General features: G+C 41.7%; 1 protein-coding gene across 2 annotated transcripts in view; it reads left to right on the top strand.

Annotated features, from left to right (window-relative positions):
- Positions 1-22,721, top strand: part of COL27A1 (collagen type XXVII alpha 1 chain) — a 540,002-nt gene that overhangs the window by 422,684 nt on the left and 94,597 nt on the right. For both annotated transcript variants that reach the window (XM_040324820.1, XM_040324819.1), the window contains exons 38-44: positions 1,633-1,686; positions 1,777-1,884; positions 5,746-5,799; positions 8,241-8,294; positions 18,170-18,226; positions 19,487-19,540; positions 21,849-21,902. In XM_040324820.1, coding sequence (XP_040180754.1) covers positions 1,633-1,686; positions 1,777-1,884; positions 5,746-5,799; positions 8,241-8,294; positions 18,170-18,226; positions 19,487-19,540; positions 21,849-21,902 — 435 coding nt within the window. The remainder of the gene's footprint in view (positions 1-1,632; positions 1,687-1,776; positions 1,885-5,745; positions 5,800-8,240; positions 8,295-18,169; positions 18,227-19,486; positions 19,541-21,848; positions 21,903-22,721) is intronic.

Below are 22,721 nucleotides of genomic sequence, written 5' to 3'. Positions count from 1 at the left end.
ACAGTGGACAGCACAGTAGTGATACGGCTAAATCTTACTACAAATCATATTAGACTAGCAGTCAGAGGCAGCTTTGCTATATGAGCTCACATAGCAGATATTCAGCTATTGAAGCTACAGCACAACATTGCCTAGGCACTGTCACGGGCTAGAATGTGCATTACTATTTTTCAAGAGGAATTTAAGGCAAAAGGTTTTTTTTTTTTCAGGGCACTACTTAACCACATTTAACCTTTCATGATTTTCTGTAATGTAGCAAACGTTCAAATTTTTGATATAGGTTCATGCTTTAACAAAACAAGGCCCCACTGCCTTTCCTTTATAGCTTCCTTCTGTGCATTTTGGACATGAATTAATTTGTATAAGCAGATGTGTTTCTGTTGCTTGAAATATAGCTTTAGGCTAGTCTGTGGACACAAAAGAATCTCGGCACAGCAGTGCAAGGCTGAACCACATTCCTTTTCAGCATGAAAGGTACAGCTTGAAGCTCTAAAAACATGAGATACATTAAAACGGTAGAAACACAGGTGCAAGCCAACCTGAAAGTCATCTGCAGGTGGAAATTGGTTTATGTCTGGACCACATGCACCGTGAAAGGCTCAATATATTCATTGATAGGTAATCCCACATGAACAAGTCATGTTACCCAGGTTTTTGTTGTTTATACAAAGTAAGAAATAAAAAATAAACGCCCATTAGTTTTTTTGTTTTTTTATATTATGTGTGTCCCCATGGCGATATTTCCCCTCCCTTCCTCTGCTAAAACGCACCAGGAAAGTATAGGAAATCTGTCCAGTGAGAGGAAGTTCTCCTTTTAGATAGCTGTCATCAAGATAGATATTTCAATTGGAGGATCCCTTTTTTCTCTTCTTACAAGATCACCTGTAACATTTTGGATTTGCCATTCATTTCCATTTGAGTGACAATGGTCTCTAGGAAGAATAAAGAAAGTGAATATTGCCAGATGAAGCACAGCCAAGAAAAATACATAGTTTGTAAAGAAAACGATAACAATTTCCCTGCCCATAAAATGTTTTAAATGCGTAATGCCATGCATATGCCATTTAGCAGCATAGGAAGGCATGGCCAACTCCGGGAAGATTTGCAGATTGTCACCTCATTTTCCACCCGAGCAACTGAGCAACCAAATGGTATATCCAGGCATTCTCCCTGCACTTTTTGGGCACTAAAGATGTTCCAAACGGATTCTGGGTGAGTTCTGCTTCCACAACAGGTGTCGGAAGATGGAGTTAATTACCCTAAACATTTTGAGGGGCAGCATAACTGGGGCATTGTGCAAAAAGTAAAGCAACTTGGGCATCATCATTTTCTCCAGGTTCGCCTGTCCTACCATAGTAGGTAACCGTTTATGCGAAAGTTTTGTTTTGTCGCAAAACTTGGCTAGCAGCGTGGATATATTTCAATGGGAGTAGTCTGTAATAGCCAGGGAAATTACCACCCCTAAGTATCTAAAGGCGTCAACCATGAGAACTGGGCAAAAAGGAGGAAAGGCCAGAGTTGGGCACCCAAAAGTTATTTTAAAGGCTGACTGTTTGGATTTAATTAAACAAGATTTCAAAAAAGATATTTCTCTCATTTTAAAAACATATCACTTTTACCTTTGATTCCTAGGGCACGGAAGGAAAACCAGGAAAACAAGGCGAGAAGGGCAAGCCAGGACGAAAGGTAAGGTCAGGCATCTGTAGTTCGCCATGTCTTGTTCCTGGATGACACCTTAACTTGTCTTAATCAGTTATTCTGTGGGCTGTTTAATAGGGAAACAAAGGTTTTGAAGGGCATCTTGGGGAGACGGGATCTCCAGGCCAAACAGGACCCACAGGAAATCAAGGACCAAAGGGAAGCAGAGGCACTCTTGGACCAGTGGTAGGTATACAGTTGCCACGCATACGTTCTCAAAATCATGTATTCTAAACCCACAGTTTATGGTTGAAAGTCCAAATGTAGTCACTGTTTTAATATTTAGAAGGGGAGCCCCAAAACCTCTGTCTAGTTTTTATTTCTCTCTGTTTCCCCAGTACATAGATTTATCCTCAATTCTTAGTAACCTCGCAGGAAGTGAGAATTACCTCTTTAGCGGAGACACAGAAAACAATAAAAAATGACATATGAGTTATCACCCTTCGCCTCTCTAGTAAGCATTGGCTGCATCCCTATTGGGTAGATTCTACTCACTTCCTGTCCTGGTGACAAAAACCACAATAAAAGCCTGACCCAGAACATGTTTTTTTTGTAGCACAGTGCACATCTCTGTACTATTTAACTGATGCATTATGTAATTTTATAAGAACCATTTAGAAAAGGGCATTTGTACGAATTTCAAATCTTAAAGGGTATCTGAACTTCAAAACAAAAATGTAATATACTGCAGATTACCTATCTGAAGTCATGGTGCATTGCTTTTTTTCAGCCTTCCTTCTTTATTTTCCCTGGTAATCCTTCAAATAACACACTGTCCTAGAATGGTTACTCTTACTCACTATGGAGTATTGTTACATTGTTAAGCCGCGTACACACGAACATTTTTCATGACGAGAAAAATGCAATTTTTTTAATTGGTCATTAAAAATGACCGTGTGTAGGCTCCAGAGCATTTTTCTCAACGTGAAAAATTGCCATTAAAAATTCAGAACATGCTCTAATTTTTCTCGTCGTTTTTCACGTCGTGAAAAACAGACGTGTGTAGGCTTTAACGACGGGGAAAAACGCGCATGCTCAGAAGCAAGTTATGAGACGGGAGCACTCATTCTGGTACAACTAGTGTTTGTAATGGAGATGGCACATTCGTCACGCTGTAACAGACTGAAAAGCATGAAGACTGAAAAGCGCGAATCGTCTCTCACCAAACTTTTACTAACACAAAATCAGCAAAAGCAGCCCAAAAGGGTGGCGCCATCTGAATGGAGCTTCCCCTTTATAGTGCCGCCGTACGTGTTGTACGTCACCGCGCTTTGCTCAAGCATTTTTTTCACGATCGTGTGTATGCAAGGCAGGCTTGACAAGAATCACGTCGAGAAAAACTTTGTTTTTTCTAGGACATTAAAAACGGTCGTGTGTACGCGGCATTGGATTGAAAAAAGGTCTGTCTACTTCAACCAATAAAAAAAGAAAACCAAAGGAGAAGGCCTTCCAAAAATATAAGGCTGAGGGTTCATCATCGGCATTCCAAATTTACAAAGTATGCAATAAGAAATGTAAGGGTGCAATCAGGGCGGCTAAGATAGTACATGAAAGGCACATCGCAGAGGAGAGTAAAAAAAAATCCCAATAAATTCTTTAAGTATATAAATGGTAAAAGAGGGAGGTCAGATCATATTGGCCAGACAAAGACTGATGAGGGGAATCTGGTTACAAAGGATGCAGAGATGGCGGAGGTATTGAATTTATTATTCTCCTCAGTCTTCACAAGGCAAAGGGGGTGCCTCAGAAACCAACACTCATGACACTTCACAGGAAGCACCCTTATAGCCAACAGAGGATAGAATTAGGAATATACTTGAAAAATGTAACATTAATAAGCCACCAGGACCAGATAGGGTGCACCCGAGGGTCCTTAAGGAACTCAGTCAAGTAATTGCCAGACCACTGTTCCTAATTTTTGCATACAGTCTACTGACTGGAATGATACCAGCTGATTGGAGAAAAAACAATGTAGCACCAATATTTAAAAAAGGACCAAGATATATCTCTGTGAACTACAGACCAGTTAGCCTAACGTCAATAGTTTGTAAGCTCTTGGAGGGGATGATAAGGGACTATACAGTTTATACATACTTTTTTGGGAGGTGTTGCTAGACTGCTCCTTTTTAAAGCCCTTAGCTTATTATTGACTCTTGAAAAGGACTACAAACACATGATTCTCTCTTCATCTCCATTACATGGGTGCAGGAAAGTTGGTAGTTTACAGAAGACAGCTTGGAAGGAAGAAAATAGGAATGTTTGTGCTTTCAGTTTAATTCACAGGAAGTGCCAAGGACACAGGTGTTGTCTACACTTGCTGATGTTTGCTTGTATGAAAAATGAAAACTAATGTTCTTGGGTTTAGATATCCTTTAACCACTTCCCGCCCGGCCTATGGCCGATTTACGTCCGGGAAGTGGTTATGAAATCCTGACAGGACGTTCTAGAACGTCCTGCAGGATTTCATGCCGCGCGCGCCCGTGGGGGCGCGCATCGCGGCGATCGGTGATGCGGGGTGTCAGTCTGACACCCTGCATCACCGATCTCGGTAAAGAGCCTCCGGCGGAGACTCTTTACCACGTGATCAGCCGTGTCCAACCACGGCTGATCACGATGTAAACAGGAAGAGCCGTCGATGGCTCTTCCTCACTCGCGTCTGACAGACGCGAGTAGAGGATAGCCGATCGGCGGCTCTCCTGACAGGGGGGGTTAGCGCTGATTGTTTATCAGCGCAGCCCCCCCTCGGATCGCCACACTGGACCACCAGGGATGCCCACCCTGGAGCACCAGGGTGGGCAAAAAAAAAAAAATGACAGAAAAAAAAAAAAAAAAAAAAAAGTGTAAAAAATAAAAATAAAAAAAGCATAAAGAAAAAAAAAAGATGCCAGTCAGTGCCCACAAATGGGCACTGACTGGCAACCTGGCAAAAATCAGTGCTGCCACCCCAGTGTCCATCAGCGCCACCCCAGTGTCCATCAGCGCCACCCCAGTGTCCATCAGTGCCACCCCAGTGTCCATCAGTGCCACCCCACAGTGCCCATCCATGCCCAGTGCCCACCTATCAGTGCCCATCTGTGCCACCCATAAGTATCCATCAGTGCCGCCCATGAGTGCCCATCTGTGCCGCCTATGAGTGCCCAGTGCCGCCCATGAGTGCCCATCAGTGCCGCCTATGTGTGCCCATCAGTGCCGCCTATGTGTGCCCATCAGTGCCGCCTATGTGTGCCCATCAGTGCCGCCTATGTGTGCCCATCAGTGCCGCCTATGTGTGCCCATCAGTGTCGCATACCAGCACTGCCAATCAGTGCCACCTCATCTGTGCCCGTCAGTACTACCTCATCGATGTCCATCAGTGCCATCTCATCGGTGCCCATTAGTGCCGCCATATCAGTGCCCGTAATTGAAAGAGAAAACGTATTTACAAAAAAATTAACAGAAAAAAATAAAAACGTAATTTTTTTTCCCAAATTTTCAGCCTTTTTTTAGTTGTTGCGCAAAAAAAAAAAATCGCAGAGGTGATCGAATACCACCAAAAGAAAGCTCTATTTGTGGGGAAAAAAGGACGCCAATTTTGTTTGGGTACAGTGTAGCATGACCGCGCAATTGCCATTCAAAGTGCGACAGTGCTGAAAGCTGAAAATTGGCTTGGGCGGGAAGCTGCGTAAGTACCTGGTATGGAAGTGGTTAAAGCAACATTGTCTCTATTTCTAGTGGCCAATGCCTTTGCACTCTGATCTCCAGCTGTTGCAAGTTTCTGACATTTACATGTATGTCAAATACCTGCTCTGCCACCGATCTCTATGGTCAATCCTGCGAGCTACTACATTACTACAGGATGTAGGACTATAGAGAATCTACTTGCTACCATTGTCCTTCCTTATGGTATCTATGCTATATTTCTCAGAAAAGGATTGTGAAGTTCTTACAGCTCACGAGGCCTCAGGTCTAAATATATATAAATGTTTATGTTATTAGCTCAACCACAGGCTTAGTTTAGGAATCACTTCGGGGACTGAAAAATTGACTGGTGATTCTTTGTTTCTGTAGGGATCTCCGGGCAGGATGGGGGCACAGGGAGAACCAGGAATACCCGGCTATCAGGTAATATGTTCCCTTTCATTCCAAATGGCTATAATTGTGTTTTTAAATTACTTGTTTACACAGCATCTTTTGTGCCCTATGGCTAATCATTGTATTCTTTTATAGCCTTGCTGTTCTTTCTACTGTGTGTTATGTATGAGGCATAAATGGTTCTTTATGAATATTGAAATCTAATGGATCACTCAACCCAAAACGAATATTTCACCCATTGAACCAGATTTTTTGTTAATCAGAAGTTGACAGTTTTTGAATAAATCAGTTCAGTAAAGTCAACCTTTACTAAGAGAAATATGCTAACCTCCATAAAAAAAAATGTTGCTTCCGTAATATGTATAGTGAAATATTAGCTTTCGTATTTTGAGTTACTGACCTCACACAAGTCTGCAGATCAGGAGGGTAATATTAAAGTAAAATGTCCATATCTGCATGCTTGATGCATGTTATGCCTCATTTACACAGGCATGTGTTTATATGCATTCAGAGCATTTCTAAACGCATATAAACACATGTAATGATTTAAAATAGTACAATTTATACTGTGTGTTTTACTTGCATTTGCGTGCATTCAGTTTAGCTGCATTTAGAAAAAATAGAACTATGTGCTTCCAGCAGTAAATTTACTCTAAATATGTCTAAAGCACATCTAAATTCAAGTACATATACATGCTAGAGAAATAAAAAATTGCATTTCTTTTTTTTGAAAATGAATCTGCAAAGCATTGCAATTGCGATCAATAGATCGCAGGTGTAATGCACAGGCTACAAACTTTCTCCAGCTCCTTGTCTGTAATGAGGTACGGACTTTCAGTGTTTTAAATTATTTTTATTGTTTTTCACATAAAAACTTTTACATACTTTGCAAAATCATCTGCAGTTCATATCTTAAAACATTCTCAAATACACATAAATACAATCACAAACACATACAATAATACAAGTATAGGTACATAGAAGGATCCAACCTCTAAACATGTGCCTAAAAATAGATCTGTCTACACCGCAGCATGTGCTCTTTGTTCTCCAAGGCTTCTAGGAAGCAGAGGGAACAGAAAAGAAGAGGTCCAAAGCAACCCCCCCCCCCTTTATGCATACCCGCACATGGTTACCCCTCTTTATGTGTATCCCATTTCTATACCTGTGTTTATATATCTCTTATTTTCGAGGGGGAAAAAGGGAGATATTATATCCCCCTATCCTCATCACTATCCTCCTTCACTATCCTCCATCGAGGTATGGACTTTCAGTTGGGGAACTGGAAGAAGTGGCAATATGCTATGAATAAGATAATCACTGCACTTGTGTTCCATTGATAACTACATGTCCATCTGCCAAAATGTTCGACGCAGCTTTTCACATATTGGTGAACCTCTGCCCATCTTTGCTTCTGAGATGCCCAAATATGTTACTGACCTGTTAACCTAATTAGTTGCAAAATGTTCTTTCAGCTCTTCCTTGTTAGCACCACGTACTTTACCAGCTTTTTGTTGCCCTGTCCCAACTTTTTTTTGAGACGTGCTGCTGCCATCAATTTTGAAATTACCTTATGTTTTTTCTTAAAATGGTACATTCTGTCAGTTTAAATATTTCATATGTTTTCTATTGTGAATAAAATATGGGTTTATGAGATTTTTAAATCCTTGCATTCTGTTTTTATGTAGCTATTACACAGCGTCCCAACTATTATGGAATTGGGGTTGTAGGTAATTTGCATTTTGCAGAGTGGTGTAGGCTTTACTCTCACACAGTTGGCCAGCTTAACAACTTCCTGCCCAGCCTATAGCAAAATGACAGCCAGGCGGGGGTTTCGTTGTTTTGACTGGACGTTATGACATCCTTCAGAACAAGCCACTCAAGCAGCACGACGATTGGTGGTGCGGTGTGTCGCTTGGACACACTGCATCTCCAATCACAGTAAAGAGCCTATGACATAAGCTCTTAACCATGTGATCAGCTGTGTCCAATGCTGGTTATCTACATTCCTCTCCTCAGTGCGTGAGTAGAGGAGACCTGATAAGCGGTTTTCCTGACAGGTGGGATCTGCACTGATCATCAGTGCATAATCAGTCCCACCAGTGATGCCAATCAGTGCCCACTAGTGATGCCAATCGATGCTGCCTTTCAGTGCCCATCAGTGATGCCTCTCAGTGCTGTCTATCAGTGCAAAAGTGGCAGTATTCACTATGGCATCTTGATGTTTTGTTTTTTAAAAGTGATTGAATCTGACTTGTTATGAGTAACAATTTGCCTCCTCCAGTTTTTGTGAACCGGCCTCTTAGTATTTATTAACCTTTATTTGGTGACCAGGGAGAGACAAATGTTATGGTTTTTGGTTACAAATTAAATGTGACATTCAACCTAGCCTGGTAACTGTGAAGAGAGGAATAATAATTGTGAATGATCCAAATGTCATATAAATGAAAATGTTTTCTGTCTCACAACAGGGACACGCAGGCCCCCCAGGACCCATTGGGACTCCTGGAGTAAAAGGTGAAAAGGTATGTCAGTAAACTTTTGATTGCAGCATGTGAAGATTTACAAAGGAATAAACCTTAAAAACTGGCATGCTATTGACACATAACCACACATGGCTTCTAATGACACTTGGACCCTTCATACTTGCATGTTACCATTTCGAAAACATAATCACATCAAAAATACATAGATAATTGTGTGTCCTGTACTTTTTTCTTCAGAAACGCATTAATGCATTTTGATGCAATGCAGTTTGTAACAATACTGCTTCCTGTGTCTCATCAGATTATCACTTGCTTCATGTAGCATCGAGCAGTTTTCTTGTTTAGCGACTTTTTCTTTAATACCGGACAAAAGTTTTAATGCTTTTCCACACTATGCCAAAACGCTTTGTTTTGTTTAAGAAAAGAAGGGTTAAAAGCTCTGTCTAACCTGGTGTAGACAAATGGCAGCTGGAAAGTTAATAAATCCCTTTGTGCAACTCAAATACTTTCCCTTCCTGGGATTGTATACAGGAGGCTGAATATATCAGAGGCCCGCAATCAGGTTGTCATGCAGGCAGTAAGCAATGTCGGAACCAATCTTAACAATAGTATATTTCACAGATAGGTTCCAGATCATTCCACACAGTGATGTCAATGGTAAACGTATAACATCCATTGGGGTTGATTTACTAAAAGCAAATCCACTGTGCACTACAAGTGCAGTCGCTGTAGATCTGAGGAAAATATCTGAAATGAGGGGAAGCTCTGTTGAATTCTTTCATCCAATCATGTGCAAGCAAAAATGCTGTTTTTTTTATCCTCCTTGCTTGTCCCCCTCGGATCTACAGCGACTGCACTTCCAAGTGAACTTGCAGTGCCCTTGTAGTGTACAGTGGATTTGCCTTTAGTAAATAAACCCCATTGTGAGCTTTGTGGTACCTTGTGCTGACTCCATGTAATATGTCCGTTTGGGTGTTCAGCAGTCTTGTGGTAGACTCAGAGTCTAACAAGCACAGTCTGCATTAGTGACTCACTCGTATAATTCAAATAATGTGCTGATCTAATGATGTCAGAGATAGTAATGACTCCTCTGGGTTTAGATGTCTCTTCCCATCACTGTATTTCAACCTATTTGTGGGTCTAGTCACCTGGGCATTGCCTGGTCTGGTAATAGTTAGATACACATTCTTCTAAAAAGCTTCACAGTAAGCAGTCTGTCACATGACCATGTCTGGAGGAACATATTTGAATAATAGAAACTTCAGCAAAATAAGGGATGGAGTGACCCAGACTAATGCATTGCTATAGCTCACCTTAAAGTAGGGTGAGCAGACATCCCCAGTTTCAGGGGACAGTCCCCTGATTGAGGACACTGTCCCCGGACCAAGTCAGTCCCTGGTTTTGTCCCCAGATTGGATTTAATAGGGGGCAGGGGCAATTTCAAAGACAGTCAGTGCAGAGTTAAAATAAAAAAAAAATAATTACACCCCGCTCCGCCGTGCATACTAGCATAGGGGGGTTGTGTTTTTCCCATTATCTGTGCCCCTTTCTGATGATCATGTGCTGGTCGGAGCAGAGGGAATATTTCTTCAGTTTCGGGCGCATGCCCATTCAGCTTCGCTCGCATGTTCTTCTGCCTAGGCTCAAATCCTGGCCAGCCACCTCTCTATCTCCTTGCCTTCCATGGCGGAATGATCTTCCTCTGCTCCCCATCCAGTAGTAGCCGGGGCCCGAAGAGTAAGACTTGAGAGGCTGTGAGGCGGGCGGCGACGGGCAGAGAGTTGCTGATTGTTGCCATTACTAGTAAAGAAAAAATATGTCCTCGGATTTCATTTTAAAAATCTGGTCACCTTACCTTAAAGGAAACTTGTCAGATCTGTTCCTGACTTACCCAAAGTGCCTATTGAGTGCTGAAGGTTGTCAGTCGCCCCATTATCAGAACAGTGCGGGTTCCATGGCAAGCTCAGGTGAGGCTTTACAGGTGTGCATTGCCCAGGAACTAGCATAACTTTAGCATAGTATGAGACAGAGTGACTCAGATAAATGCAGTTCTTTAGCTCAACTTTCAGTTCTATACCTGACTCAACCATTGCACCTATTTTGTGCTGAAGGTCGCCAGTTGTCCAATTATTGGAGCAGTACTAATTCCATGGCAGGCACAGGTAAGGCTACACAGGTCCGCATTGCCCTAAAACTAGCATAACTTTATCATAACAAGAAACAAAGTGACCCATACAAATGCACTATTATAGTTCACCTTAAAAAGGAAATTTGTCAGATTTGTATCTGACTCAGCTGAGGCACCTATTGAGTGCAGGAGGTTGTTGAGCATGAATTTATCAGAGCACTGCTGATTCCATGGCAAGCACAGGTGAAGTTACACAGGTGCACATTGCCCTGGAACTAGCATCATTTCTAGGAGTTCACCAATGACCGACAGTATAGGAGCTTTGCATGTACCAGGCAGGTCACCGTCCATTTTTCACTTTTCCATTTTGGAACAGTGTCACCATTATCTTGTTTGTTCATACTTCCCCCAACACATTGTGCACTGGATTACAAAGAAGATCAGAAGGTTCAAAGGGATACATCTAGTAGAGACTGGGACTTCAATGCTTATTAACACAGAGTGGCAAAGCGAGAAAGGCCATCAATCAAAGAGCTCCCTGGCATGGTATGGTGGCTCACGGGTAGCGAGGGCTACCCTCCAATGAGTGCCCAAGAGCATCACTCAGAGCCTAAACCAACAGAAGGAGCCAAATTTATTGGACATTTTTGACTCACAAAATGGCCAACATGTTTCAGGCAAATCCTGCTCCTCCTTCATCAGGGCTACAAGACCAATTTTAAAATTATAAATTAAAAAATTATGGGATAAATATCACAAACAAAACAATAATATGTCTTGCCTACAAGTACTAAATTAAAGGATAAGTTCATCCCGTTTTTTAGGGTGGAACATGTAACATGTTCCCAATCCTGAAGCCACTGCCCACTCCACTGCCTTTAGTGACCTTCTCCCCCTCTGGCTGTACCATTTTACAAAAAACACGGCCCTACAAGGCTCCGCCTGCCCGGCCACGTCATTTATTCACAGAGTTCTGTAAATTGAAAAGTACTGAAATCCTTAGCGGTTGTCAGCTTGTAGTTCTCAATGAACAAGGTATAAGCAGACATATACACTGACATGTCTGTAGGAGTCCAGATTATAAGGCAATCCATGGCAAAATATTAAAAAAAATGCGTGGGGGTCCCACCTTACACCCATGCCAGACCCTTAGATCTGATATGGATTTTGAGGGAAACCCTCATGCCAAAAATTTAAAACAAAATGGTGTGGGGTCCCCCTCAATTCATGCCAGACCCTTATCAGAGCATGCAGTCTGGCAGGCTAGGAAAGGGGGGACAAGTGAGCACTCCCCCCTCCTCAACCATACCAGGCCACATGCCCCCCACCCTAAGGCAGAAAAAAAGCTCCGCTTGCGCCGAAGGCTCCCACTATCTGCCTGCACCGCTGTCTGACAGTTTTTAAATAGCCAAGGGGCGGTGCCACCCGGCGATGTTACCTAGTGGCACTTCCCCCTTGTCACATCACCGACCCAGAACTGGCAGATGGTGAAAGCGGAGCATTTCTCTTTTTTTTCATGTCGGCGGACGGCGTGATTGGATTTACACCATGGGACATGTTATTTGTTAATAAGGGAATGGTCAAAAACTGTCTCTGTTTTTATAAATTTTTTACTCTTTTTTTGGTGAACGAGTAGATGTACAATGTACCCCATACTCATTCACATTGGGGGGGGGGGGGGGGTAAAGGGGGCTTTCAGATTGCGATAAATCCACTGCCCGTTGACCCCCATAACCACCGGCCAAGGTTGTGGGGAAGAAGCCCTTGCCTTGCTGACAATTTGTTGAAGCCCAGAGCAGTCACTTTCATACCTCCCAACATTTAAAAAATCCACAAAATTCTCATTGAGCGGGAAAATTAACCCATGCGCGGGACTGCGGGAAGATGCAGTCTGTGCGGGAAGTTCCCGCAGAATCCGGGCGGGTTGGGAGGTATGCACTTTCGTACTGAGAACTCTCCCCCTTTCCTTGGTCTCAAAACTTTGTCACTTTCTTCAATTAAAATATGTACATTTTTAAAAAATATGTTAATTTTGAGACTTGATTGTATGTCTTGGCAAAGTTAACCACTTTACGCAACCTTTACGTCATTTGTTTGAAGTGGTTATACCGGGGTGATGCCTGCAGTTGCACCCTAGTACAGTTTTTTTTTTAGTGATAGCGGTCGGCTATCTCATGATAACAACTGATGCGGCTAATGAGCCGCTCGGCCGTTAACACCAGGTGCAGGAGGGCACATTCCCCCCTCCTGCCACTCTGCCCCAGTCTACCGTCCCACTGGAAGACCAGAGCGACCATCTGGCACGTCTGCTGTTTGGAGTCCCGAACGTAGCCGGAAATGCCTTTGATCGGGTCTCCTATGTAAAAACACCGAAGCAACGTCACAATGTCTCTTCCAGTTTACTCGGCTGCCAATAGCGCAGATTTTGAAAAAGTTACAGTATTTCAAAATGAAGATTTGGGGTCTTTTACACTTTACGATCCCTCCATAGAGAGTACCTGTCACTGCCTGTTACTTTTAAAAGGGATGATTACATTCCTTGTGACAGCAATAAAAAGTTAAAGCGCCCCTGCGAGCTTGTGCACCAAAAAAAAGGAATGCGTAAGTCATGACCGCAAATGTAAATGGTGTTCAAATCACACATTTGAGGTATCGCCACGATTGTTGGAGTGAGAGCAATAATTCTAGCAAAATAACTCCTCTGTAACCCTAAACAGGGGCCGGTTAAATTTTTTTAAAGCATCACCTATGGAGATTTTTAAGTACCATAGTTTGTCACCATTCTACGAATGCATGCAATTTTAAAGTGTAACATGTTCGGTATTTACTTGGCGTAACATATGCACACAAATTGGGCTAACTTGTTACTGCTTTCTAAAATCGCATTTGAAAGTCCGCTGCGCAAATCCTGTTAGACATAAAATATTGCAATGACCAACATGTTATTCTCTAGGGTCTTTGCTAAAAAAATATATATATATATATATCTTTAGTAAATCAACCCTGTGATGGATCTCGGCTACCCTGGCTGGGCACCTTCGCCAGACCTGTGTCTCCTGTCCTCCAAACACACCCATAACCAGCCCTTAAGCCCCCAATCACGAGGCAAGTCCCGCAGGTGTTCAGGGTTAAACATGCAGAGCATAAACTGTTTATTAAATACAAAACATACACCTTTAAACACAGTTAGAGACACTCCCCTTAGCCTTGTCATAGAGGGGGTAGGGGACAAGGAAGAACCAATGGGAACTCAACACTTGTACATTGAAACAGAAACTACAGTTGAAACACATAACTGGATTATGGTAAGCAGGCAGCCCCTCCTTACACATCCCCTGCTGTGATGTGTGACCTTATGTCTACATGCCATGATCTAACATAATTAACACAATAACAAGAGGGGGGATGGGATGTAGCTGATATAGGGACCTTCATTACATTGTCCCCAAGTCTCAAATCCCCATGCTTTGGGAATACCGCTATCCTGTATATGCCTTTATCAGCTAAAAGTACATTGTTTGCGGAATAAAAGTATATATTTAGCATAGCCGGGCCAATCGGTTTAGGTAGCTGGAAACTACTCCACGAGCCCAGCCACAGATACTGCGTTCACCTGATTCCGATGAACTGGCGACCACAGACACAAATGTCTGGAGGTGGCATCTTCTCCAGGTGGTGGGAGACGGCAAATGGCCCTCCAAATCTCCCGTTCTCTGCTGTGCCATAGTCTGTGGGTAGGAGGCCAGCCCACAGCACCCTCCAAAACACACAGTGACAAACCCCTCTGTGTCATTCCTGTTGCTTTCTTCCCCCTTCATAAACAAGAAATCTTAAAGCGGTCAGCTAGCAGCTCTCATTTGAGGCACACTACGAAGACTAGAGCGCAACTGAGCATGTGCTGAGCAGGATGAGACTGGATTTTAAACAGTAAAGGCACTTATTTCTATTGTTTTACATAGCTATGCCTGCAAGAGATTACCTGAAGTAATCCATCAGGACTTAATTTTCTAACTAAAATTCCCCTTTTAATGACACTTGTTTAAATACCTCAATTTGGCTTGTTACATACTGACAAGAAGGAAGTAGCAGGGGGATGACCTTATTTGTCTGTTGTTGCTCTTTCACTGGATGGGGTGTGGAGGTGACCCAGCTGCATTGCTTAACTGCAGTAGAGAAAAGTCAGGTCACAAGGCTGGCTGTGCTTTATGACAGGTCTGTGTAACTCTCAGGTCTAGGTGGTGAGAAATAAATCCTTTGACAGCTAGAACAGCTCCCATATATGTATTTTGTTGGTGCATTCATCAATGTAATGGCATTGTAATAGTTCAGCTTTAATTGTGGCATTTCGTGTAACAGAAATTTATGAAGGTCTAAGATTTGTCCTCTCAACCCTTTGTAATACTCTGTATTTTGGTGAATGAGGGATTTAGGATAGAAGTGAACCCCTCAACCGCAGCCCAGTTTTTAACATTCAGTGCTGACTCAGCTTTGTTTTACCAGTTCAGACTAGAATATGACTCACAAACTTGGCTGTGTGTCTGAGCAATCTCTCCGATGTTGGGTCCAGCTGGACCAAGCTACACTCTCATGGTTTCTGGGACAAGTCATTCAGTAGAAAGAAGGGAAACTCCTTTACCTAGGAACTGTGGGAAAAATGGAAACTGTTTCCATTCTCTGTACCCTTAACAGGAGTTGTCCAAGGAATACTGTACATCTGCACATGAAACATTTAAAAAAAAAAAACACGGTCTTCTCTTGGTGGGCAGATATATGTTAGAAAAAGTTTAGACTTATATCCCATGTTTACTCTTAAAAATGTTTACCCTGATACAAAGTCTTTTGTATGATTGTCCTTGTGGAGCTACCTCCTCCTACTATCTATCTATAGAAAAGCCTGTTCATGTTTCTACCCTCAGGCCCTGTACACACGGCCGGGAATCCCATCAGGGAAAAAAATAGGTTTTCCTGACGGGATTCCTGGCAAGCTTGTCTTGCAAAGCCGTGCATACAGACGGCCATTCAAAAAAAATGCCATTCTTTTGAATGGCAAGAACGCGATGACATCTTTTGACTATGACGAGCCGCTGCTCGTCACATTCGATGCCGTCGCCGCCATCTTGCTACACCCCACACTAAACTTGTATGCTACCGCACATGCATCAAACTCTTATCGAGCATGCACGGGTTTACCTGTGACAGGTAAGCATACAGACGATCACTCTGCCGGGAAACCCAATGAGAAAATGGAGAGCAGGGTTCTCTATTTTCCCGTCTGGATTCTCGGCTGTTTTCTTGACAGGAAAACTGGTAGGGAGCATACACACGGCTGTGATTCCCGGCCAAATGCTCTTCTGGCAGTTTTCCTGTCGTGTGTACGAGGCTTCAGTCAGTGTTAGTGATAACAACAGATTTCTAAATTCTCTGCAGTGGAAGAGGAAATGGAACCTAAATGGTTATCATACTTTTTTACACATCATACCATGTACATTTTAGAAAATGTTAATGAATAGAATAAGCCAGAAAACCTTATCCACCATGTGACTTCACACAGATTTGACCATTTCACTAAAACTAGCAAAGTATGCCCATTTGGGGACAAATTTGGCCTTAACAGTATGGTGTCTGGTGATTCTTATGTACACACGATCGGAAATTCTGAAAAGAAAACCGTGGATTTTTTTTTTACTGAATTTTGGCTCAAACTTGTCTTGCATACACACGGTCACACCAAATTCCGAAAGTCAAGAACGTGGTGACGTACAACACTACGACAAGCCGAGAAAAATTAAGTTTAATGCTTGAGCATGCGTTGACTTGATTTCAAGCATGCATAGGATTTTTCGCCATCAGAATTGCATACTGACAAGATCTTTTCCTGACGGAAAATTTGAGAGCCAGATCTCAATTTCCGACCAAAAGCTCACATCGGAATTTCCGATCGTGTGTATGTGGCATTAGAGTGGAAAATAGACTGTGGCAGTGTGTATTCTATACTTGCTGGGTTAGTGTATATCATAGTTTACAGAGTAGAGCGGAATGGAGCACATAATGTAGAAGACCCTGTAAAGAGTGGAGCAAAGTTCAGTGTAATGTACAACGTTGTATATGTAGTGGAGCAGTGCAAAGTATATAATGTAATGAAAAGATGTGGATGTTGTGGAGTATATAATGTATAGAGTAGAGCAGCTAGTCAGTTTCTTTGCTTATTTGTGTCCCCCACTTTAGGGTTGGTTAAAACAATGTCTGTTGCATACCATACTGGCTACCATCAAGTGAACAGGAGGGATAGGACCAACCTTCTTTCAAATATATAAATACTTTTCTCCAGCACACCTCTTTTTCATATTGTGACCATGTAAAATAGATCTAATGCCGCGTACACACGACCGTTATTCGGGTTGTAAAAAAATTAAGTTTTTAATGGTCTAGAAAAAACTATGTTTTTTCAACCCGTTCGTTAAAACGGCCTTGCCTACACACGATCGTGAAAAAAAAATGCTCTAGCAAAGCGCGGTGACGTACACGTACGACAGGACTATAAAGGGGAAATTCCATTCGGATGGCTGCTTTTGCTGATTTTGTGTTAGTAAAAGACGATTCGCACTTTTCTGTCTGTTACAGCGTGATGAATGTGCTATCTCCATAACGAACGCTAGTTTTACCAGAACGAGCGCTCCCGTCTCATAACTTGCTTCTGAGCATGCACGTTTTTTTCACGCCGTTAAAGCCCACACACGACCATTTTTTACGACGTTGAAAACATTGTGAAAAATTAGAGCATGTTCTAAATTTTTAATGGCCATTTTTTACATCGTGAAAAATGCTCTATAGCCCACACACGATCGTTTTTAATGACATTAAAAAAAACGTAATTGTTTACAACCCGAAAAACAGTCATGTGTACGCGGCATAAGAACATTTAACTTTTGATTGGTTAAAGAAAACTGAATAGTGGCCATACATGCTTTGTTAAATGATCAATTTATTTTCTCATTGATCAATAGTGGACAACACAATTGATCGCTATGCCACACACAGGGAAGTGAGATTTGATTGATAGCTGGAAGATATAAACATAAGTTATCCATCGTATATCTGCTTCCACTGGGCAACCTCTAAATCCATTCAATGAAAATACATTTGAATGTATGACTAATTATCTCAGTGCTGCAGAATAATGCAAAACAGATACATTTCTGCCTTGGCTAATCGTCTCAATGTAATCAAATCCCATCTAAACTGAGTCTAAATTGACTGAAAGGAAAACGCTTACTTTGGCTTTCTTAGATCTCTGTTTAAATGAGAATCGTGGTCAAATCTGTATAGACAAAAGGAAGATATGTATGTGACTTTTTCAGTTCCCTTCATTCAAAACTCTCCAGATGCATGGTCTTACTATATAAATGTGTATGTGTGTGGGCCTTCTGCCAAGTACAACACACCGGTCTTTCTCTCCCCTCATCATGTGTGTTTGGAGCTTCACATGTTTACTTTCTGGCCCCTATTCTCTGCATTTTTTCCTGTCACTTGCCATTGCTCTATTTTTCTCACTCATTCATATAATCTAAACAGAATTTAGACTTTGTTTTCTTGCTGCTCTTTCAGGCACATTAACTGCTTGCTGTTTACTGGGTCATGTAAAGAGGGGCACTGCAAAGCTAGCTGGCAGCTAGCATAGGGCATGATGCCTAGACCCGAAGGCTGTTACCAGTTGCATCATGCTGCCAGCTCTTCACGGGAATTAAATTTTACTATGTATATAATGACATACTATCTTTCTCTGCAGGGAGAACAGGGGGAGGATGGCAAGATGGAAGGTGCACCCGGTCCCCCTGGAGACAGAGTAAGACTTATTACTATTATCATAGAAGGTCACATTCATAGTTACTGTCAGTTGTTTTTGTGAAATTCTGTATTTTTTGCTTTAGCACATGTAACCTATCACCAACCTAATCAATTCAAATTATGCATAGAATGTAATGTCCATAATTTAGAGTTTACCTTCAACAAAATCTAAAATGGCCATCAGTAGATCCAAAGATATAGGTAGCTAAGATGAAAAATGTAACCTGTCCGAGCCACGATCTCCCCTGAGTCCTTAAAGAGGATCCCCCCGCTCTGAAAGAAATGACAACAATATAGAATACATTGCATATCAGTAAGTACAGTTACCTGCAGTATGTCCTCACTGTTTTTTCCTTTTTGTGGATCCCTTTTCAGGCTTCTTCAGTGCAGTCTGTGTCTGTGCTCCTGTGCAGTCATTTTGAGAAGTGTGTTGTCCAGTGCATGTGCGAGATGAAACACATGATGTCATACTCTCCATCTTGTGCATGTGCCATATGATGGTACTCTCATCTATTTAAAAAAAAAAAAAAAGCCCTCCACTGAGATCTTGAAAGCTCTATGGGAGAAAGTTTTTTTCTTGCAGCAGCAAACAAGATAAATGGAATGAGGTGCATGTGCTTAATTTTTTTTGTGTGCGCAGTGTGAGAGTTGTGCAACATCTTTTAGCTTAGGCTGGCCATACATTATACAATTCTCTTGTACAATTTTCCTTTAGAGTTACCAAAACCGTATAATAATATGGAGTTAAATCTAAACACTTTCGATTTCTTTGCAATCAAGCAGGTCCTTGCACTACATAGTTGAAGGTAAATCTAAAGGAAATTGAATAAGAAAATTGTATAATGCACAGCCAGCTTTAGGCCGGCCATACACGGTTCGAATCTTGGCTGGCTCAGCAGGAACCGGACGAGATTCAAATCATTAATTAGCAGGCTGAATGTATCAAGTTGATCGATCAACTTGGGTACAACCAGCCTGGCAGATTTGCTTCCGATTATCGCAAGCGGCTGCTACATCTGCTAGTGATGATCACTGTCTTCTCCTGGCGGGGAAGACAGAAGTTGCACTGTACAGGTCAGCTTCAGAGTCACATGACTTTGAAGCTGCCCCAGTGTGAACTGGCACTTAGTGTGAACCGGGACTAAGATTAACAAGACTCCAGCTTATCTTTAGATATTGTAGCATTATTCACAAAATCTTAAATGGAGACCAGGCCTACCCAAACCATCAAGTGACACATCCTTTTTCTCTTTTTAAGGGTCCTGTCGGTGATCGTGGAGATAGAGGGGAGTCGGGAGATCCTGGATATCCTGTAAGTTAGAGCTGTGGATAGGTTTCTCTAGAACACAGTGTTATATGGTTCAGAGTGATCTTCAGTAGTTATACATACTGCAGGATATAATGTTTTTTCATATGTCCTTTCAAATCTATAAGTAACATGTTTGTGTCCTTTTATAAGCTTACTGGACAATAGGGTGAAAAAATAACAATTTATTACAAAAATAGTTACAACATGTACAAAAATATCTCGAGCATTATAGGAATATACATATCCTATAATGCTCGAGATATTTTTGTACATGTTGTAACTATTTTTGTAATAAATTGTTATTTTTTCATATATATTTTTGAAAATTTTATTCGTTGCCTATACAATCCCACTTCATGAGGTATTTTCGATATATTTGTAGTACTATGGGATGATGGCAACTACATGCTATCATATGTGAGTTGGTCCTTTTTTCCTTTTTTTACTGGACAATAGGGTTGCACCGATACCTATCGATACTAAGCATTTGCATGAGAATCGGTATGAGTATAAATGCACCGATACCTGACACTGATACCTCAAGGCTCGATTCTTTCTTCTGTCAGTGGGATTCTGCGCTGACAACTCAAATGTAAAGAAAAGAATGCCGGCAATTATCAGTTGTTAAGGAGTGGGGCCACTGTGTTCTTAACAACCAATGACATTTCAGCTGATAAAATTTAAACAAAAGAATGCCAGTGTTCTGCCAAGAACTCCAACTCGCCAAAATCTCCAACCACCTCACCTAGTTAGAGATTTTGGCTGGGTTCACGCTGGTGCAACAAACGCTCCGACATTGGAAGCTCATGTCGCATGACGCGTGAAAATCAATGTTTCCCTATTGGAGCCGTCTTGACTGGTCCGACACATGTTGGTCCTACTTTGAAAATGCTCCCTGTACTACTTTGGTCAATCTCCCAATGACCCACCCATCCCCCTCCTTTCCCCCCAGTGATCACAGCCTTTTTCAGCCCTCCCACCTTCAACTACCCTGCCCTCACCCTCCCATCCTGCCCTAAACCCAACATCACCCAACTCCCTAACTCCCCCTCTTCGTGTTCCAAATCACCCCTCTACCTACCTTTCCTAGGAAATGGGTATCGGTAATTTGTATCGGCGAGTACTTTAAAAAAAAAAGGATAGGTACTTGTACTCATGTTAAAAAAAAAATGGTGTCTGTGAATCCCTACTGGACAAGATAGATCTGTGGAAATGCTATGTATTTTTAGTAGTAGTATCCTTTTCAGGCTAGCTTTTCTTCCTCAAGCATGGCCGTTTTTTTGGTGTCATGTAATATGTCAAGGCAAATGTTGATTTTTTTCCAAGAACATGACAGGAGGTGTGAACATTTGTAACATAACCGTGTTCTAGTTCCAAATCACTGTGGTCAAATGTTATTCAGTTATGAAAGTTTTCTTGGTGTAACATTCATATACAATATTCAGTGTACATTCTGCTTTAATACCAGTGAATACCTACATTAATCTTTAGGATTAAAGATGCTCACACAAATAGTTTCTTTGGACTTTTAATGCCTTTTTCCAATAAATCTTGTGTATTAGCACAAACAAGTTAGAAGTAGATTAACAGTATGAGGTCTTGCAGTTACTGTGCCATGCAGATATTTCCAAAGGCGGTTCCTCTATTTAAAAAGCATTTGCATTTACAGATAAATGAAGGAGCTTTATGTCTCAATGCTCATTCTCAAATGTTCTTTATATTCTTTATATAAACAGATGGCAGCAGATGGTGTGTACCTAAAATGTATGCACAGCCAAAACTGTCAGTTGTTACTACTATCTGTGGCCTCTATGGGGAGATTTTCCTGTGGTGTTGCTAGGACAGGAAGTAAGGGAAAATCTCCAAGAGGGACACGGGGAACAATAAAAAAATATATATATATATTCTTTTTCTTTTGTATCAAAGTAGGGGAAAGCTAGAACCCCAGTCAGCTTTTTTTTGTGCTGGCTGTGTCCCCATTAGAGTTTTACCCTCACTTACTATCCAGTTGCCAACTTTTTAATCTCCCCAATGAGGCCTTAGACAGCAATAAAACACAACAAATCTAACACTTTTACATTCTATACAAAACAAAAAAATGTTTTTGGGGTTAGACCCTAAACATTTGATGTTAAAGGTGCCATAAAACCACACGAGTAATAAACACTTGAAGACCAAGTTGAATGGTTTTTGCGGTTTACTATACAAGCCAAAAACAGGCCAATATTGTTCTATATTATTGTAAAAATGAAGCATTTTGATGGTGTTTAAGACCTAGTATGATCATTAACCATATTTTACTTAAATGTAGGGCCAAGAAGGACCAGAGGGCCACAGAGGAAAAGCAGGGCAGCAAGGTTTACCGGTAAGAAACTGTCACTGTTGGCTTGTAAAGCTCACCATACATGTTAAGCCTCGTACACACAATCGGACTTCCATCGGACAAATCTGTGGATTTTTGTCCGAAGGGGCGTTGCCCGCGAACTTGGTATGCATACATGGCGAAACATTTTCAGCAACCAAACACGAACGTATTAGACGCACTATGTGGTTTTCTGCTCTTTAGCGACACCCTTTGGGCAACTTCTGCTAATGTTGTCTTATGGTTAGCATTGCTTTGTACTTTGGATTTTAGTCCGACGGATTTGTGTACACACGATCGGATGATCCAAAGTAACACATTTGTTGTCTGACAATTTGAGAGCCTGCACAGCCAACATTTGTTGTCAGAAATTCCAACAACAATTGTCTGATGGAGCCTACAGACGGTCAGATTATCCAACAAAACACGTCCGTCGGACAATTGTTGTCGGAATATCCGATCGTGTGTACGGGCCTTTACAGTCTGATTCGACGATTATGCGTAATGTGAGGGCTTGCCTGAAAAGTTCCAGAGTAGATGAAGTGATCAGGTAGACCCTCACATTTTGTGTAATTTTAAAGGAGCATGTACAGCGCTTGTAACGTCGAGTAAAGTGAGTTTAAAGATACACTGACACCTTGCCCATTCAGGCATAATTGGAGGTGTCCCTTTTGGGAAAACCAAAACGAGTAGATCCAGTGATACATACGGCTGAAGTTATGTAAATTTTGAGGTGTCCTTGACCCTAGCCACCTCTTACCGCTGCCTACTAGTTGTTCAGTAATGAAAATTAAATATCACAATAAAGGGTAAATGGGGAGG

This window comes from Rana temporaria, chromosome 9 (assembly GCF_905171775.1).
Source record: "Rana temporaria chromosome 9, aRanTem1.1, whole genome shotgun sequence".
NCBI classification, from domain to species: domain Eukaryota; kingdom Metazoa; phylum Chordata; class Amphibia; order Anura; family Ranidae; genus Rana; species Rana temporaria.
The sequence above is the reverse complement of the archived record's forward strand: the minus strand, read 5'-3'. Positions and strand labels throughout refer to the sequence as shown.